The sequence below is a fragment of the Tachysurus fulvidraco genome, chromosome 13, assembly GCF_022655615.1.
Source record: "Tachysurus fulvidraco isolate hzauxx_2018 chromosome 13, HZAU_PFXX_2.0, whole genome shotgun sequence".
Lineage (NCBI taxonomy): Eukaryota > Metazoa > Chordata > Actinopteri > Siluriformes > Bagridae > Tachysurus > Tachysurus fulvidraco.
Window position 1 is genome coordinate 11,656,463 of NC_062530.1, and position 18,659 is coordinate 11,675,121.

Here is an 18,659-nt window from a genome sequence, read left to right on the forward strand (position 1 = left end):
GTATTGGTGTCATTTCCACCACAATGCTTTAATGTCCCTTTAAAAAGTTTGTGTGAAAGATTGTTTAGGTGGTTTCTATGGAAACGTTCAGGGACATCAGCGCACATGATGGACTTGGAGGGAATTTTCACCAACAACAAATGAAGAAAAATCAAGGTAAATATTGCTAGATCAGTTAATATATTTATTCTATGTTATTTCCAAACATGCTGTACCTTCAAGGGTGTTTTTAAAAAGAGTATTTTGGATACATCACATGCTAAATATTAATTTAAAGCTAATCAGTGTAACTATCTTCCATTTTTTCACAAAAAAACTACAGAAATGTCATTTCCACCACATTTATTTCCACCACACTGCCCTCTGTGTTGGAAAAGACAGCATGTGGTGGAAATGACATTTAAGGTTAAAAAGTACAATTGATATGGATTGTGACAGTAGATTTGTGTAATACATTTTTATATACTATAATATATTACAATACTTTTTATATTTATATTATAATATTTTTATTTCTAAATTATAGTACTTTTATATTAATTGATTTCATTCTTATCTATTTTTAAAGATGCCACCTAAGACAACAAAAGAAAGGTCACAGGTCTATAGGAACAAAATAAAAGCTGACCCTATAAAATATGATGAGAGACTTAAAAGATACAGGGAGAGATACCTGAGGAAAAATTGCAGATCTGTCAAAGCAGGAGCAACGCAAACAAAGGAGATAATGGAGAATATATCAAAGAAATAGACGAGAGGAGATTAAAAAAACCCTCACAATGCAGGCCTACCTTTCCACCACCACATCGCCACACTCTCCTGATGTTGTCTTGCAGCCAGAACAGGATGTTGACCTGACCCCCACACCACCTTCTGCCCAATCTCAATCCCAAAATCAGAGGGGAAGGAAAAGGGTAGCAAGAAACCGAAAAAAGTGTATGCAGCACTGTATGAGAGTAACACCAAGCTTGAGAAAGCTTTGCGAAAGGCACAGAAATACCGCCAGAGGTATATGAGACTGATGAAAAAATGAGGCAGGCTGACTCTCCAAATACAAAATCCAAACGGCAAATGGTAACAGCAGCTAGCACTCTACGAAGAACTTTAGTTTTTCACAATGTTCTGATCACTGAATTGAGAGACAGATATAAAAATCTCCACCCAGACAGGGACAAACACATCATTTACAAAATAATGGCAGGAAAAGTCCTTAAGAAGTATCGACTACTGAAAATGGCCCAAAGGGAATTTTGCTTTTCACCCAGAAGAATGAGAAGTAACAAAAAAAGGACAACAGCATTTACTTACACACGGACGAAACAAAAGAACAGCATTAGCCCAGCCACAGAAGAAAAAAATAAAACAATTCTTAGAAAGAGATGAGAATAGCAGAGCATCAACTGTAAAAAAAGACACTATGACCAAGAAAAAGACAAAAAGACAAACGATTCCTGAATGAGCCTCTGGAAAAACTGGAAAGTTTAGGAAGGAGTATCCTGACATCAGAATTTCTAACAGTGAGTTCTGTAAGAGACGTCCGTTTTGGATTGTAAAGCCCACAGTTAAGGATATAGACACATGCCTCTGCAAGACACATGTCAATCTGCAGGGCAGACAAGCTGCTTTACCATAAAGTCATTAAAAGCAGCAACATTGAAGATCTGATTGTATCCCTGTGCTGTTTTCCAAACTATACCAAGCAATGTATGTACAGGGAATGTACCATTTGTGAAGCCAAAGAATTGGAAATCTCAACCTTTGACCCTGGGACCCAAACATTTTGCACTGTAACCGTTCATCTGTGAGACAAAACTCAGTTTTATACATTAACCACACCTGTTTTAGTGTAGTGCTGAGTTTGTTTAATGACTCTGTGAATTGAGTTTAATGAGTGTTACGAGGTTAAGTATTTTTCTAATAAATATATCTACTGTTTCTCTACATTCACATTACATTCAATGTCACCACAACCTGTCATTTCCATCACCACACACATTTATTAAAAAATATTTAAAAAGTTCTCATCACACATTAAATATTTATCCACAATTTATGATATTGTGCTCTACTTAATATAAATATTTAAGTAAACTCTTACCTTATCAACTCTTATCAAATAAACTCTTACCCAAACTAATATTAAATTTCAGAGTGTGACAGGTGTACAGTTCAGCATTTAGTCCTTAGGGCAGTTCATTTAGCTCATTAACAAATATATAATTAATGTACATTGTTTAAAAAACTGGTAAAACTAGTTACAAAAATGATCTTAGGCAATTCTTGAGTGGCATAAGTTATTCTATTTTTTAATAACAGCTGTATATTGAGATGTGGTGGAAATGACATTTGTTCATTGCGGGTCGGAAAAAAAATTAAAATATTAACAGTTTCTCTTGTAATCTAAGTTTGTCCTCTAACAGACCTTAAAACTAGAGAAATTATTTAAACTTATGAGAATGTGTTACCTAACTTTTGATCAAATTTTTTTTGTTCAACTTCACAAGGCTAAAAGTGCCCCTAGTTGAAGAAACGCCCTTATGCATTATTACTTTTGTCATCTTCAAGATATTTTAGTAACCATTGTGGGTTTTTCTTTCTTTAATGGAAAGGTACCAACAATTCTGTCCAAGTGTATAGGATGCTGCATGATAAATTTGTTCCTGGGAGTGAGTTGGTGGGAACAAAGGACCAAAAGATCTCATGTGCAGTCTAGGTGGTCTAAGTATGTTAATGTGCAAGAAGAACAATTATGCATTGCAAAATATAAAATGTAAACTGTAACTGCTACTTATACATGCATGATATTTATTTTGTCACCACATTGTTCACCATGAAATTATGCCAAAAATGCCCTGATTAATATAGTATTTAAACATAGTTTAGGTAACAAAGTTTAGTTCACCTGGTTTGACTAATTCATCTTAAAACTTGACATTAAACAAATTACTGCACAGCTATTAATTATACTACACTATTTTTTATTGTGTGCAAGAATTCTAACCACACCAGTTTTCCCAGAGCATAAATTCATCCATAATCTATGAAACTTTTAGTAAATCATTAGTTAATGGTTTGGTTTAGTTGAAGTGTGGGGGAATGCAAATGAAAATTTGGAACTGGTGATCAAAACAACAAAATGTTTCAGAACAAGATGGAGGAGAAATGTCACAGTTCTAACCCAGTAACCCATGATTGCATAAAACCCTAATACAGGGGTTCAAAAACTTTTTGAGTCAACACCCAGGCCTTTGGAATGTGAATTCTCTGCTATCTTAAGCCTTCACAACCCTACATTTATTTATTCCATGTTTAGAATATATAGCTATTTTAAACACAATTTTTTGTCAATAACATTCATACAGTGGTGTGAAAAAGTGTTTGCCGCTTCCTGATTTTTTTCTTTTTTTTTTGCATGTTTGTCACACATGACAAGACAGCTTCACCTGCCTGTGATAGTGATGCCTCCCTCCCAGATGCGCTGAATGTCTTCTACACTTGGTTTGAGGTGCAAAACAACATAACTGCAAGGAAGACCATCCATCCCACAAACGACCAGGTACTCTGTGTATCCACGGCCGACGTGAGGCGAACTCTATGCAGAGTTAACCCAAGGACGGCTGCTGGACTAGACAACATTCCTGGCAGGGTGCTCAGAGAATGCGCAGAACAGCTAGTGGATGTCTTCATTGACATCTTCAACATTTCCCGGAGTATCGTCGAAACCACTCCACGGGTGATGCAATTGCCACGGTCCTTCATTTAGCCCTCACCCACCTGGATAATTAAGACACGTATGTACGAATGCTGTACATACACTTTAGTTCAGTGTTCAATACAATCATCCCTCAGCATCTGATTGGGAAGCTGAGCCAGATGGGACTGAACACCTCCCTCTGCATCTGGATCCTGGACTTCCTGAATGGGAGACCTCAGTCAGTACGGATCGGGAACATCATCTCCACCACCACCACACTGAGCACTGGAGCCCCTCAGGGCTGCATGTTCAGTCCACTGCTGTTCACCTTGCTGACTCACGACTGTGCAGCAATGCACAGATCGAACCATATTTTTAATTTGGCTGATGACACGGCCGTGGTGGGTCTCATCAGCAAGAACGATGAGTCAGCATACAGAGAGGAGGTGCAACAGCTAATTGCCTGGTGTAGAGCCAACGACCTGTCTCTGAATGTTGATAAAACCACTCTTCATCAAGAGCAGCAAATTTCTTGGTGTTCATCTAGCGGAGAACTTCACCTGGTCGCTCAACACCAGCGCCATCACCAAGAAAGCTCAGCAACGTCTCTACTTCTTATGAAGACTGAGAAAGGCACATCTCCCCCCACCCATCCTGACTACCTTTTACAGAGGGACCATTGAGGGCTTTCTGAGCAGCTGCATCACAGTCTGGTTTGGGAACTGCACCATCTCGGATCCCAAGACCCTGCAGCGGATAGTGAGGACAGCTGAGAAGATCATTGGAGTCTCTCTTTTCTCTATAATGGACATTTACACCATACGCTGCATCCGCAAAGCCAACAGCATTGTGGATGACCCCACACATCCCTCACACACTCTTCATTCTCCTGCCATCTGGAAAAGGGTACTGAAGCATTAGGGCCCTTACGACCAGACTGTGTAACAATTTCTTTCCACAAGCCATCAGACTCCTTAATAACTGAACTGTACTGTGCTGAGCACAACATACACACACTGTATGGACTGCACAGACCTACACCAAATACACACACTTACAATATTTCCATCAAACTGTTTGCATGCTGTTTTGTACACTGTTTATTTGCTCTTTGCACATGCTGTCTCATATTTCAGTTGTTTGCTGTTTTGCAAAATCTATTACAATATCTCAGGTAACTGCTGCTATAATACTGTGTTCATTACAGTCTCTCTGCAAAGACAATACTGTTTCACATACAGTATTACCACTGGTCGGCCCTGTTTCTGTTTATTGTCTTTTGTGTGTTGTCTTGGAATTTTTTTGTTTGCACTGTCTTTTATACTGCACTGTCTTGTCTGTCTTGGTAGTCTTGTCCTGCACTGTTTGCACCAGGTTGCACAGTTGCACTTTATGTGGCTAGGACTACTTACTAAGTCCTTAGCTCTGTCTTTGTTTTAGCACCATGGTCCTGGAGAAACGTTGTCTCATTTCACTGTGTACTGCAACAGCTATATATGGTTGAAGTGACAATAAAAGCTTCTTGACTTGACTTGACTTGACTTGACTTGCTATGACACTCAAAATTGCAGGTGCAATTACTCAGGGTCATCCTGTATCCACTGATCATCATTGAGATGTTTATACAACTTGACTGGAGTCCACCTGTGGTAAATTCAGTTGGCTGGACATGATTTGGAAAGAAGCCATGAAGTACAAGCAATTGTCTGCCTTCCTCTGAGACAGGATTGTATCGAGGCACTATTCTGGGGAAGGGTATAGAAAAATCTCTGAGAATGCAAGGTCCCAATGAGCACAGCGGCGTCCATCATCCATAAATGGAAGAAGAATGGGCCTGTATGAGTGGCAAGATGGAAGTGAAAAAGACACATGAGAGCCATGAGTTTGCCAAAAGGCACCTGAAGAACTCTCAGACCATGAGAAACAAATTCTTTGTCTGATGAAACAAATATTGAACTCTTTGGCCTGAATATCAAGCAGCATGTCTGGCAGAATTCAGGCACTGCTCCTCACCTGGCCAATGCCATCTCTACAGTAAAGCATGGTGGTTGCTGCATCGTGCTGTGAGAATGTTTTTTAGTGAACTAGAAGACTAGTCAGGATCAAGGAAAAGATATATGCAGTTATGTACAGAGACTTCCTTGGTGAAAACCAGCTCCTGGAACTCAGACTGGGGCAAAGGCTTATCTTCCAACAGTACCATGACCCTAAGCACACAGCCACGATAACAAAGTAGTGGCTACGGGACAACACTGTGAATGTTCTTGAGTGGAACAGCCAGAGCCCAGACTTGAACCTGATTTAACATCTCTGGAGATGGCTGTGCACCAATGCTCCCCATCCAATCTGGTGGAGCTTGAGTGGTCCTGTAAAGAAGAATAAAAGAAAATAAAAATAGGTGTGCTCAGACGATTCTGCACCTGTATCCTCGTTTGAAAGTCATGACAATATCCTTTTATCTTCTCCTGATGGGTCATCGCAATCTTCATCAAGATCTACTGCATGGCTACGTGTGACAAAGGCATGAGGGCTTCCTGGGACATAAAGCGTTTGACCACTCCATAGTCAGCAAACCTAAGTGAACATGATTGAATGTGAGAGTGTGTTGAGAAAATTAGGAGGGAGAAAGGTTAAATGTCGAGAAAAATTAGGGAAAAAAAATTTAATGTTGACTAGATGAATATATCATGTTATAATATGTATCCATTATGTGTTATAATATATTGTGTTAGAGATAGAGGTTTATGAACTTTAAGCATTGTAGAGTTTGAAGCTAATTATGATGTTTAAGTTGGGAAGTGTAAGTAACCATGCTTAGAAATAAACGCTGCACTTACCACAATTAATCAACACCAAATATAGTAGAAGAGACTATATCACTAAACAATATATTAATACAGATTAAATAAATGCTTAAGTTGTACGAAACAATAAAAGAAACCAGACTACAAACTTAGTTGGAAAATATGGGGAGACGCAATGTAGCACTTTAATTTTTTGGTTAAATAGCAGGGATCACAACAGGGAAGGGGCACTCTACTGCACCATCCCTGATGATTCAGGTTTTCTGAGGTTTTATTGCTGAGGATACTTTCTGAAGAATTTGTCTGAAAGCAATAAAACTGGGTATATTTCTCCTTCTCATCCAGGCCTGAAAATTTTTTATATTGTTTGCTAGTATATTAGTAAAAATAAATAGTTACTAAAATAGGAAATTGGCCAGAACTCTTTAATCATGCTTTAATTAAAGGTCAAGCTAGTTTTACCAAACACTTTATAGATTTTTTGGGGTTATCTAAGCTCATGTATGGCCTCAGCTGCAATTGTATATGTGTAAGAAATGAGAAAACATCATGGGTGAGATTCAGATACCAACATCCATCAGTTAGAATCAAAATTCAAATCAAAATGAAATAAAACACAGTACACTACAGTTAAGTAAAAAGTACCAAGCTAAGAAAATGACTCACCCATGTTGATTCCTCAGCAAAGAATGAGCTGTTTACCAGACACAGGTGGTGAGAAAAATCCAGAAGGATGGGAATTAAGGACACTCTGTGTACCGGAGGTTTAATTACATTGTCCTCAAAGACAGAAAGATAAAGGTGTCCAAACTTTCAGGGATGAAAATATGGTGAAACATTTGTAATAACCAAAAGTGCAGTTGAGGGCATAGCGCTTGGTAAGGAGATTGGATCAAAGGTCTTGAGCCTCATTTTGTAGAAACATGGATGTCATGTCTTAGACTCTGCTTTTATCCTGCATCATCCAGTCTGATGAATTCGGGCTTTTCTTTACATTCCCTATCATGCTCTATTGGGAAACTCAGGTCAATGTGGTGATTGGAGTCATATAGATTATTTTTAGTGAATAGGATTGCGGCTAGATTTTTAAAAAAAATTTTGGTGACCCTGACATGATCATTGAAGTGTAACGCTGTGGAGCCCTGGGCCATGGACTGGTGGTCATGTCACCACCTCAGACAAGATATCTGGCCATATAGGGTAAAATAAGGTGGAAGCCTGTTTAATCAAAAACTCAGTGTGATCCGAGGGAGGAGAGGCCAGGCACAGATCAGCTCTAGAACACATACATATTTAATGGCACCCCAGATGGGACTTAAAAGGGGCTAGCGTGACCTGTGTCCGGGACAAGGACCACTCTCTCTGAAGGGTTACAGAGGCCGGCCATAATATTAAGGTAAGCAGACGCGTGTTATATTCGAAGTCTGTGCTTTATACTTGGGCCTAATTGGGCCTAATACGGCCTGTCTCTGAATGTTGAGGCCAGGCACAGATCAGCTCTTTGTAAATCCAAAACAAAGAAATAGAAACTAAAATGTAATTGAGTAAAACTAAATATTGTGGGTAATTTTTTTCTTTGCATACAACTGAGACTGGATGGTGTCAGCAGTGTGAAACTGTGTAGTGTGTCAGAAGTGGTAAGGTGACAGAGTGCACTAACTGCAGGGAAGTTGTGGCCTAATGGAGTTTGTCTCCAACCCCAAGGTTGTGGGTTCGAGTGTCAGGCCAGCCACCATAGTATGGGTCACCATACTTAGCCGTATGTCACGTTACTTTTAAGTCACGTCTGTGTTGTTCTCTGTGTTGTATAAAAGGAATAATTACTGGGAAAAATATACTGACATCATCATAAATAGACATTGCTGGATACCAAGAGATTCAATTGCACACCATAACAATTCAATTCAATTCAATTTAATTAAATTTATTTGTATAGCACTTTTAACAATTTCCCATTGTCTCAGCTTTACAGAAACAGAAGAGAGAAATTTAAATATTATAATAATAATAATAATAATAATAATAATAATAATAATAAGAAGAAGAAGAAGAAGAAGAAGAAGAAGAAGAAGAAATAAGGATAAAAATAAATAAATGAATATATACTATACTATATACTATAATGATTATATATATAAGTTTAAAATAAATTTTAAAAGATTAACTTAAAATTTATGATACTATATATCTTTCCTTATCCCTAATGATCAAGCTGGAGGTGACGGCAGCAAGGAAAAACTCCCTGAGATGATATGAGGAAGAAACCTTGAGAGGAACCAGGCTCAGAAGGGAACCATCCTCAATTATGTGACACTGTACAGTAAATAGAAGAAAAAAAAATTCAAATAATGTCCTTTCTACAACAGTTTATAATAGTGCAACTGAAAGAGGAACTAATGGGTCATCTTAAACTTTGAGTTCAGCACAGACCTGATTGCAAAGACCAGACCACAGCTGTCCTGCAACATTGGTTCAAAAGAAGCCATGACAGTTTATGGGTGGCTTCATACACAACAATCCCATGAGACACTGGCTGACCATGCAGATCAATCGCTGGCAAGGATCGATGAAGTAGCTCCGTAAAAAGAGACTGTAATCAGGTTATGGACAATGTAAATTATGTGCAAAGTGCATACAGGGGCACTGGCAAGACTAGCTATATAACTAAAATGCTAGAGCCAGAAGGTGTGACAGACATGAGGGCTTCTTGGGATGTAAAGTGTCTGCAAGTCTCCAAAGTCTTCAAACCCGAGCGACTTGCGAGGGTGGTAAGCCGACAGCATCCAGACATCCAAGTTCACCAAACACTCTATGCCCATGAATCGTCCACATCTATTCCCTTACCCTAAGAAAAGCTATTCATAGAAAGCTAGACTAAACAAATGTTTTTTTAGCCTGGACTTATATACTGAGACTGTGTCTGAGTCTCGAACACTAATTGGAAGTATGTTCCATAACTGTGGGGCTCTGTGAGAAAAAGCTCTGCCCTCTGCTGTAGCCTTTTGTACTTGATGTACCTTTTGATCGAAGTAGGCATGACGGATCATAAAAAAAACAAAAGATCTCTCAGGTACTGTGGTGCAAGACCATTAAGTGCTTTATAGTTTAATAATAGTATTTTATAATCAATGCAAAACTTGACTTGAAGCCAATGCAATGAAGATAAGATAGGGGTGATATGTTCATATCTTCTAGTTCTAGTTAGAACATTAGTTGCTGCGTTCTGGACTAACTGGAGCTTGTTTATGCTCCTACTGGAACATCCAGACAGTTAAGCATTACAATAATCCAACAGAAGCAACAGATTGAGTGATTTTTTTTAGAGGAGCTAGAATGGTGGCATTTAATGTCATTCATAGCCATCAAGACACATCTGACATCGTGGATAATTTGAGTCAGCTAGACATTTCCTTTATTTGAAAAACAAGTAATTTAGGAATTTAGGAAAAGCACACACTTATAGTTACAAGAGATTTTGTAGATCTGTTTGGCTGTACATTCAAAAATAATGACAATGTGTGTGTGTGTGTGTGTGTGTGTGTGTGTGTGTGTGTGTGTGTGTGTGTGTGTGTGTGTGTGTGTGTGTGTGTGTGTGTGTGTGTGAATTCACATAGAGCACTGGCGCATCTTCTGGCAAATCATTGTAATAGTCAAAGTGTAGTCTGAATGTAGCTCTATTAGATTAGGATATAGAATCTATAAACATATATTAAAGATAAGCTGTGGGCTATAAGAAAATTTGGAGGTTTTATCAAAGACCCATATAAAGAAGATGGCAAGCCACTAGTTGAATAAAGTGATTAAAAACCAGAGCAGCAGAACTATTGTTAAGGACTAACAGCAATTGTAACTATAGAGGTTAGTATATTGGGAGAGCAGATTAGCCATATCAGTTTTAGTTGACAATATCAACATGCAACAGGGAATGCTTAGTAAGAATCCAGTGAGACCCAGCATGAAAGAGAAGCGATTCTATACACCCTTCTTACATGGTCCAAAAGAAACAGATCCCCAGTAGAATGAAGCAATACAAGCCATCATGAGGAAAAAAGAAGCCACCTCAAGCTTGCAAACATAAATAGCACAGCACAAGACTGAAGAGAATTACATTAAAAAATGCACAAAGAAATTGCATGACTGAACAGAGGAAAACCTGCAATGGCCAGAAGAAGGATCATCTGAGGAAGAGGCAGAAGCAAAACAGAATAAACAACAGACAGTAGAGAACTGGCAATAGTGGATGTTTTATTTGTAAAGCAGATGATAAGTAAAATGATAAGTGAGAGGATTTCCTAGAATGGAACTGATCATCAGCACCTCAGGTCACTTGGCCATCTAATGCGCTCCTGTGCTACTGTATATAAGCACGCTGCAGAGACGTTGTTCTCTGCCAGATGTTATACTCAGTTTGCTCACACTAATAATGTTCCCGTTGCTGCCTGCCTGTTCTCTACTTTTGATTCCCGCCTGCCTTGTGATATGTCTTCTTGGGTTTGATCTACCTGTTCCTCATAGCTGTCCCTGCCTGCTCTACAGGTTTAGTATTGGATTATTAGACTGTTTCTTCAGAAAGGGAGAGTCATTCATACAGACACACACATACAGACACTGTGGACCACTGTATTGTTTTTTTTTTTTGTTTTTTTTTGAGGTTTGTGATAGAGTGAAAAACAAGGACTAAATAAACGCAAGCCTAGAGCACCGCAAAAATTCTGGCTGCCTCCAGAGTCTTCCTCAAATACTTCATTTGCCCATTCGAACAACAGAATTGTTATGTAGAGATCCATTGTGTGTGTTGTATATGATGCTGGACATTCATTTCATGCTACATGCTATAGCAATAAATAGGTAAGATTAGGTAGAATAGGTAAGGTAAGATTAACAATTCACTTTGTAAATTCCAGCCCTGAATTGTTGCTATTAAAACAAAGCATTAAGACATGTTCTCTCACCATGGATCAATGATCAAGTAGGTTTAAAAAAGTATATATTACTTTTGGCTCCAGTGTTTTGGATGAAAATGAACTACAGACAGTTTGGTCTACCTGCATTTATCTATGTTTATTTAAATATATAGGCTCCTCGTGACTTGAGAAGTTCAGATAAGCGGTAGAAAATGAATGAATGAATAATGAATAAGAAACGTAGTACTGTTTAAAATATTGGAAAATATAGATATTGGGATAAAAAGTAAACTACATAATTCATACGGGAAAACTGTATTACGGGACTAACTATATCAGGGCTCTCAAGTTTTGAAGACAGGCAAGGGTGACATCTCCAACACCACCCCCAACCAAAAAACAAACAAACAAACAAACAAAAAACACAACAATGGGGGATCACTGAACACAATGTAACCAAATACAAAGTATTTATTCAGTTTCCATTTAATAATTTGTGTGTGTGTGTGTGTGTGTGTGTGTGTGTGTGTGTGAGAGAGAGAGAGAGAGAGAGAGAGAGAGAGAGAGAGAGAGAGAGAGAGAGAGAGAGAGAGATTATGACTGGTGTTGTTTATTGCAAGTGTTTATTGCCTTTTTGGACTGCTTTATAATTTGTAATGTTGGCTCCGATTTAAAACAGTTCAGGTCAAGCCCAGCATTTTTGGGACATGATTGAGGACAATGTCCCGTCCAAAGACAAGCTGTTTCGTGTTGAGGTTTTGTTCAACTCGAGATACGTTATTTTCAAATTTCTGACCAACCCCCTTTTTTCCCTCCTAGACAGACAGACAGACAGCTCATTCATTCACATTCACAAACAGACGTGCTTATAAAGCAATAAATGACAGTCACAGTAACTTTATTAGAACTGTTAGTGAACTTGATTAACACACTATATAAAGCCTAATGAAATACAACATGTACAGATTTCTTGTTCCAAAAGGACAAAAGAAAACCACTTTAGCTCTCCAGGACACAGCTACCACCTCCTCATCCATTTGCGGCAATGAGGTCGGAGAAATGGATGAGTCGAGTTCATCTGCAGCTTCTGATGGTGTCAAAAGCACAAATACACCCACTCAAAGATGCAGCAATTCTGTCCCGAATGATTTAAACAGGGAGAATCCTTACCAGCCGGTTCTGAAATCATACCCCCGAACTCTTTTTGGAGGGAGAGAGAGATGTTTTTCGGCCGCTTGGTATCAATCACGGACCTGGCTTGAATATTCTGTAGATCGCGATGCATGCTTTTGTTTTCTGTGTCGAGTGTTCGGTGTTGCTTTCTCTGAAAATGACACGTTCCTTTCGACAGGTTTTTGAAACTGGAAAGCAACATTAGAATGTTTAAAAGAACTGCCCCTTTTTAACAAAACCCAATTCTTACAGTTCATGCTTCACTCAAGTAACAAGTGTGTTTTAGTTGAAGTATTAGTACTAAATAGTTACTAAAAAGTATAGTTACTAAATAGTTAATTATTGGAATAATTAATATTTATGCTGCGCACACAAAGAGAGCGGCATAATAGCTTTTTATGATGAGAATCTGACATACGGCGTATTTCAGCTCGCATCCTTTTGCAATCGGTGCTGTGCACGATTTCTGTAACGTCTGACAAAATTCTAAATCATTTTATGTCCTTGCGAGTCACGCCGTATAAATATAAGGGGCAAAAAAAAATCAATCAACAAAGCACAATCAAATGTGTCTTTAGCTATTAGTGTGGCCAGTGGTATAGATTTAGCCATATACCGTTGTTGTACATATACACAAAAAATTCAATAAAGTAATTTAAAAAGAAAGGGAACCATGTTGATTTGACGTCACACTGTTAACAATAAGGCATTCACTAAATTCCAGGGGTTTCGTTACACGACGTAAAGTGGGCGTGTTTCCGGAGGTCTTGGAAAAACGCCCTCTTTCAAAAAAAACAAACAAACAAAAACAAACCCCAGCATACTACGAAGGACAAAACAGTCATACAGGTAGATTTATTTTAGAAAACAAATAAACAACCAAAATCTACGGTTAGGGTTAGGTTTAAGATTAGGGTTAGATTATCAAATAGGCCACGCCTACCCGATGACGCAATATCTGTTACGCTGTTCTGAAATCCCTGGAAATAAATGCCTGCCGTTTCCTGTTAACTGCCAAACCGACGAGGAGAAATTTCAAGTTGATGTGTCATTTCGGTGACTTTTTACCGGTCGTTTGTGGGGAATTACAAGTTGCAAATTCGCCTGTAACCGTAGTAGTGAGTAAAGCTCGAAAAGTTTTTACAGAGATACAGCGCCATCTATGGGTGTAAAACTCGCTACCGTTACAGCATTTTTTCACGACAGTTGCATGCCGTATCAGTGTGCGACCTGGCCGTACATTTTGCAGAATCATTATGGCGTCTGTGCTGAAAGAGACTGTTGGGCTGTATGAAACCTTGAAAGCCGAATGGAATAAGAAAAATCCAAATTTAAACAAATGCGGGGAGACATTGAGCAAGCTCAAGGTATTGTTTTTTAACTTTGTGTTGAATGGTAGGCGAATGTAAATGAAGTGAAAATAAAGATAGAAATAAAGTTGAAGGTATGCTAGCAAGCTAGTTATTACGATTTAGCCTGCCATTTTACTAAAATGTAACTTAAATACTGTTTGTCTGTACAATTCTCAATTTATTATTACGCCCAATCGATCAGTCTCGTGTGATTGGTTAATTTAATTTACAACTCAAAGAACTAACATTTTCTAAGAAACACAGGTAAAAAAATTACAGAGTAAATTACATTTGTGGTATTAATCTTGAACATTTTCATTTTAGATTTCGCTTCTGGAATTGAATTTTTTACCAACCACTGGGAACAAACTTGCTAAACAACAGCTGATTTTAGCCCGTGAGTTATGTTTAGTACTAAAGACATCGCTGAATTTGAATTTCAATTGCATCATTGTGTATAACCCTGTGTTTTGTTTCGCAGGTGATGTACTGGAAATTGGAGCTTTGTGGAGTATCCTAAAGAAAGACATTCCCTCCTTTGAACGATACATGGCTCAGCTGAAATGTTATTATTTTGATTACAAGTAATGAATCATTCATAGATCTGAAATTTATTATAGATACATTTATTATATTTTCTAGATTATATAACACGGCTGGTTTAACTTATTTATTATTTATTATTGTCTGCTAATTACCTGTCCAGATATCTTTTAATTTTTTTTATTACTCCGTTTATAATAGCAAACAATAGAAAACTGTCATTACTGTGAGTTCTAAATGGTGCCATATAAATGTTTATCTATATCCACCTGTTATTTGTAGTTTAGCGACCTACTAATTGTGTGATCAAGAGCCTTAATGGTGGACATTTAGATCTCTTTATTCTCTTAAACTATGTATGTATATAGGCCCACATCTAAAAATAGGGGACATTATAAGTACTTGTAAATTAAGATTATTTCTATATTCTAATATTTATTTGGACTTATTTTGCTGTTTATATTGAAATATTTTATATTTTGTTCTTTCACAAAATTAAAGAAAAGTTTTGCATGCTAGATATTTTAAAGGTTATATATGCAGACAAAAAGACAGCTCTAACGTTTGGAATGTTTGGCTTACTAATAGTCTTATTTAATTTGGTGTTCGTGGAATAGTCATCACTGTAGATAATTTGTATGTTTCTATTTTGACAACCTATTTAAAATGAAAAGGTTTTGTAATGCCTTCTATTCTGTTTACTGTTTTATTTCATTTAGGGATGAGCTGTCAGAGTCAGCCTATATCCATCAACTGCTGGGTCTAAATCTGCTATTCCTGCTCTCACAGAACAGAGTGTCTGAGTTTCACACAGAACTGGAGAGGCTGAGTGCTAAAGATATCCAGACCAATGTTTACATCAGGCACCCAGTTTCATTAGAACAGGTAAATGAAGCATCAACTTTAGGATGGTTTGCAACTTGCATCCATGCATGTACACAATGATGAGTCTATATGCAGGGTAATCTGATAACAGAAAAAATATAACCATTTGGTAATAATTCCATTGTGTTTATTTACATTTAAACTGAAAGCAGTAGAAACTCTCCTATAAGAGTCTATGATTTCTAAAGATTTGTCACCTTTATACTACCTCTAAGCATACATGTTGTCCATGTATTTTTGGCTGTTATACACAATTTGAGAATAATTGTTTAAAAAGGGGTAACTTAGTTGCAATTAAAAGAGTGAAATGTACTTTTGTTAGAAAGCTGCCCAGAGTGCATATAGTACCACTATCATTACTTCTTACAGAAGATTATCAATTTCTTCTTAATAGATTTAATCTCAAATCCTACCATGCATATACAGGAATCCTCTAGTGGTAGAAAAGTGTAATCACTGACTGTTTTTTTTATAGGGAGCTCTCATCTCATCTCACTTGTCATATCATCCTAATTATCAGAATAATTGACTGTTCACTGTAAATGGGAGAGTTTTACCTGGTGATTTCTGGATTATAGGGTGAATGCTTTTCTGCTGTACCACTTGTGAGCTGTTTTAGTTTTTAGTTAGTTCATAAATCACATACGTTTTCAGTAAGAAATTCCAGGCAGACCTTTTATTTTCCAACCATCTGTGAGCTGAATAATATGCCTTAGGTCCATTTGTATGGCTTACATGGCCAAGTTCACTTGTAATATGAAGAACAAGTTTTGTTTATTTTACTTTTACTTTGGTCTTGAGAACCCCTATTTAGGTTTTGGTCTGTTTTATACCTTTTGATATTTTCCACATTGTCTACAATAGACAGTGCCATGAGAAGGATTTTGAGTGAGATTTGTCAATTTTCATTGCACACAATAGTGCATACACGTGATAAATGTTAATGTTAAATAATTTTTGTTTCTGCTGCAGTACTTGATGGAGGGAAGCTACAACAAAGTTTTTCTTGCAAAAGGCAATATTCCTGCTGAGAGTTATACCTTCTTCATAGACATTCTGCTTGACACTATTCGGTATGTATTGCTGACATGCATCCACTGAACTTTATAATGGCATTATTAACCCCTTAACATGTTCACTAAATAATTGACACTTCTGCTCTTTAAGTGATGAGATAGCTTGTTGCATTGAGAAGGCATATGAGCAGATTAAGTTCAGTGAGGCTACTAGAGTGCTCTTCTTCTCCTCACCAAAAAAGATGACTGAATATGCTAAGAAAGTAAGTATATGCTGCCATATTGCATTATAATTTTCTTATTATAGATATAATTATAAATTATAATTTATCTAATAGGTTTTTTTTCCTTATAGAAAAAAAGGCTTTTTTTTGTTCCAATGTCTATGTTGGTGCTCGAATTGTCCAGTGATCTGACACTTGATCTATGACTTTTTTTTTCCTTCTATAGAGAGGCTGGACACAGAGCTCTGATGGTTACTATTCTTTCAGCCCACAGCAACAGCGGACAGAGGAAGTAACTATTCCTTCAACAGAATTGGCCCAACAAGTCATTGAATATGCAAGACAGCTTGAGATGATTGTGTAACTTTGTTAAATATGAACCCCTTAACTGCAACTAGCACATTTACTTTAGATGGATTCATTATAATTCAATGTAATTTGATCATTCACAATTTAAACATCAAGAATGTGTTATGTGGAACAGAGGGGTTTCCCAGGACTGGTGCTATTAAGTACACACAATTTATCATTTATTACTCAGTTGTACCTGGGATGGGATTTGTTTGTGCTCATTGTAGGGTGAAACATGTATTCAATAAAGTTTTTGTGAGACTTTTGCAAAACTTTGTCACTGAGGACAGGAAATTAACTATCTTCTACAAGTTGACATTTAATTTTTAGGTTGGGGCATTTTTCCACAATAATATAAACACAAATATCAAGGCATCTATAAATCAAATGGGGTTCTGATTAATGTCTGCAAGTTAAATTTCACCGGAAGTCAAAAACTCGTTGACCTAGTCGTTGTAGACCTGAGTGCTTTGTAGCCTAGCAACTGAAAGAGGGGTGCTGTGAAAATTTACAGGTGCTTTTTAATTGGTAATTTTTTTTGTACCGATTAATATGGCTGAGCTAAATTTGATCAAATGATTGCAGCTGTTTTTTTTCTGTAATGGTCATAAAGAATTGGGAAATTCTGGAAGAATAAAATAAAATTTACAGAATTCCATTTATCACCTTTAAGAACTATGAATGAACTTTGCAAAACATTTATTAGGTAAACACTATGATCAAATCATATCAAATGATATAGGGCATGCTTTCTTTTATGGTATACTTTCAACTGATGCAATACGGGGCTAGTGAACTTTAAGGTTCAAATGATTGATGTTGATTTCAATATAGTAACACCACAGAAAAAGTTGCTTGAAAAAACCAAAAGTAAGATGTTTTGGCATTACCTTTTCAATCTCCAGACATTGAGCATGTTTGGACTGTACAGACCCCTTTAACTGTGCATTATTTATTTTAGATTTTATTTACAGTGAATTAAATTGACATTTTTGGCCAAGTAAAAATAATGGCTGGGGGGCTTAGTTTTTGTTTTTTTCTTGCAATTTCATTAAAAATTAACAACTAAAACATGGCGTTTGTACAAGTGAAAAGGCCCTCAGTTCAGCTGTGTTAAAAGAAACAGCAGTACAAAACCAGTAAACTGATAAACCAGTTTTAGCATTAGTGATACTCCTTCATTGCAAATAATTTTGCATACATATGTAATGTGTGTGTATATATGTGATGACAGTGTTCTGAGTAATTGACTTGTTCATTAAAAGGGGTGTGTTCAAAATAATATCAATGTGGAGAACTCACTCATTCTGTGAAAAAAAAATCAGGCGTAATTAATTATCTTTTATTATAGAAGAAAGGAAGAAAATGTTTCACACAATTAAAATGGGCTGTTCTAAACAATGTTCTAAGGAACAACGTAATTGGATTAGAAAGTTTATTAGAGAGTTAAATACATATAAAGAAGATTCTCAGCTAAAAAAATTCTGGAAACATGGGAGAAAACAAGCAACTACTGTTGAAACCCAAAAAACTAATGGGAAACCCAAAAATTCACAGGACTTGTGGAATGTAGTTCATCCTGGTGTGAAGTACCTATTTCTACAGTAGGTGCCAAAAGTTGGTTGAATTGATGCAGCACAAATATGTAGCAATTATTAAAAACAAAGCTTATTCAACTAAATATTACAGTGCATCTGGAAAGTATTATCAGTG

General features: G+C 37.0%; 1 protein-coding gene and 1 long non-coding RNA gene across 2 annotated transcripts; one reads left to right on the top strand and one right to left on the bottom strand.

The window, feature by feature from the left end:
- Positions 1-12,283: 12,283 nt before the first annotated feature.
- On the bottom strand, positions 12,284-13,655 carry LOC113660925. Its single transcript, XR_003444952.2, has 3 exons — positions 13,519-13,655; positions 12,573-12,763; positions 12,284-12,489 (listed from the first exon to the last, which is right to left on the bottom strand). It is a non-coding gene; the product is annotated as an uncharacterized LOC113660925 (long non-coding RNA).
- Positions 13,549-17,218, top strand: psmd8 (proteasome 26S subunit, non-ATPase 8). The gene is made up of 7 exons (XM_027174810.2): positions 13,549-13,942; positions 14,252-14,324; positions 14,409-14,511; positions 15,190-15,355; positions 16,328-16,428; positions 16,523-16,634; positions 16,822-17,218. The coding sequence occupies exons 1-7, from the start codon at positions 13,832-13,834 to the stop codon at positions 16,957-16,959; spliced, it is 804 nt and encodes a 267-aa protein (XP_027030611.1). The 5' UTR covers positions 13,549-13,831; the 3' UTR covers positions 16,960-17,218.
- The last annotated feature ends 1,441 nt before the right edge of the window (positions 17,219-18,659 follow it).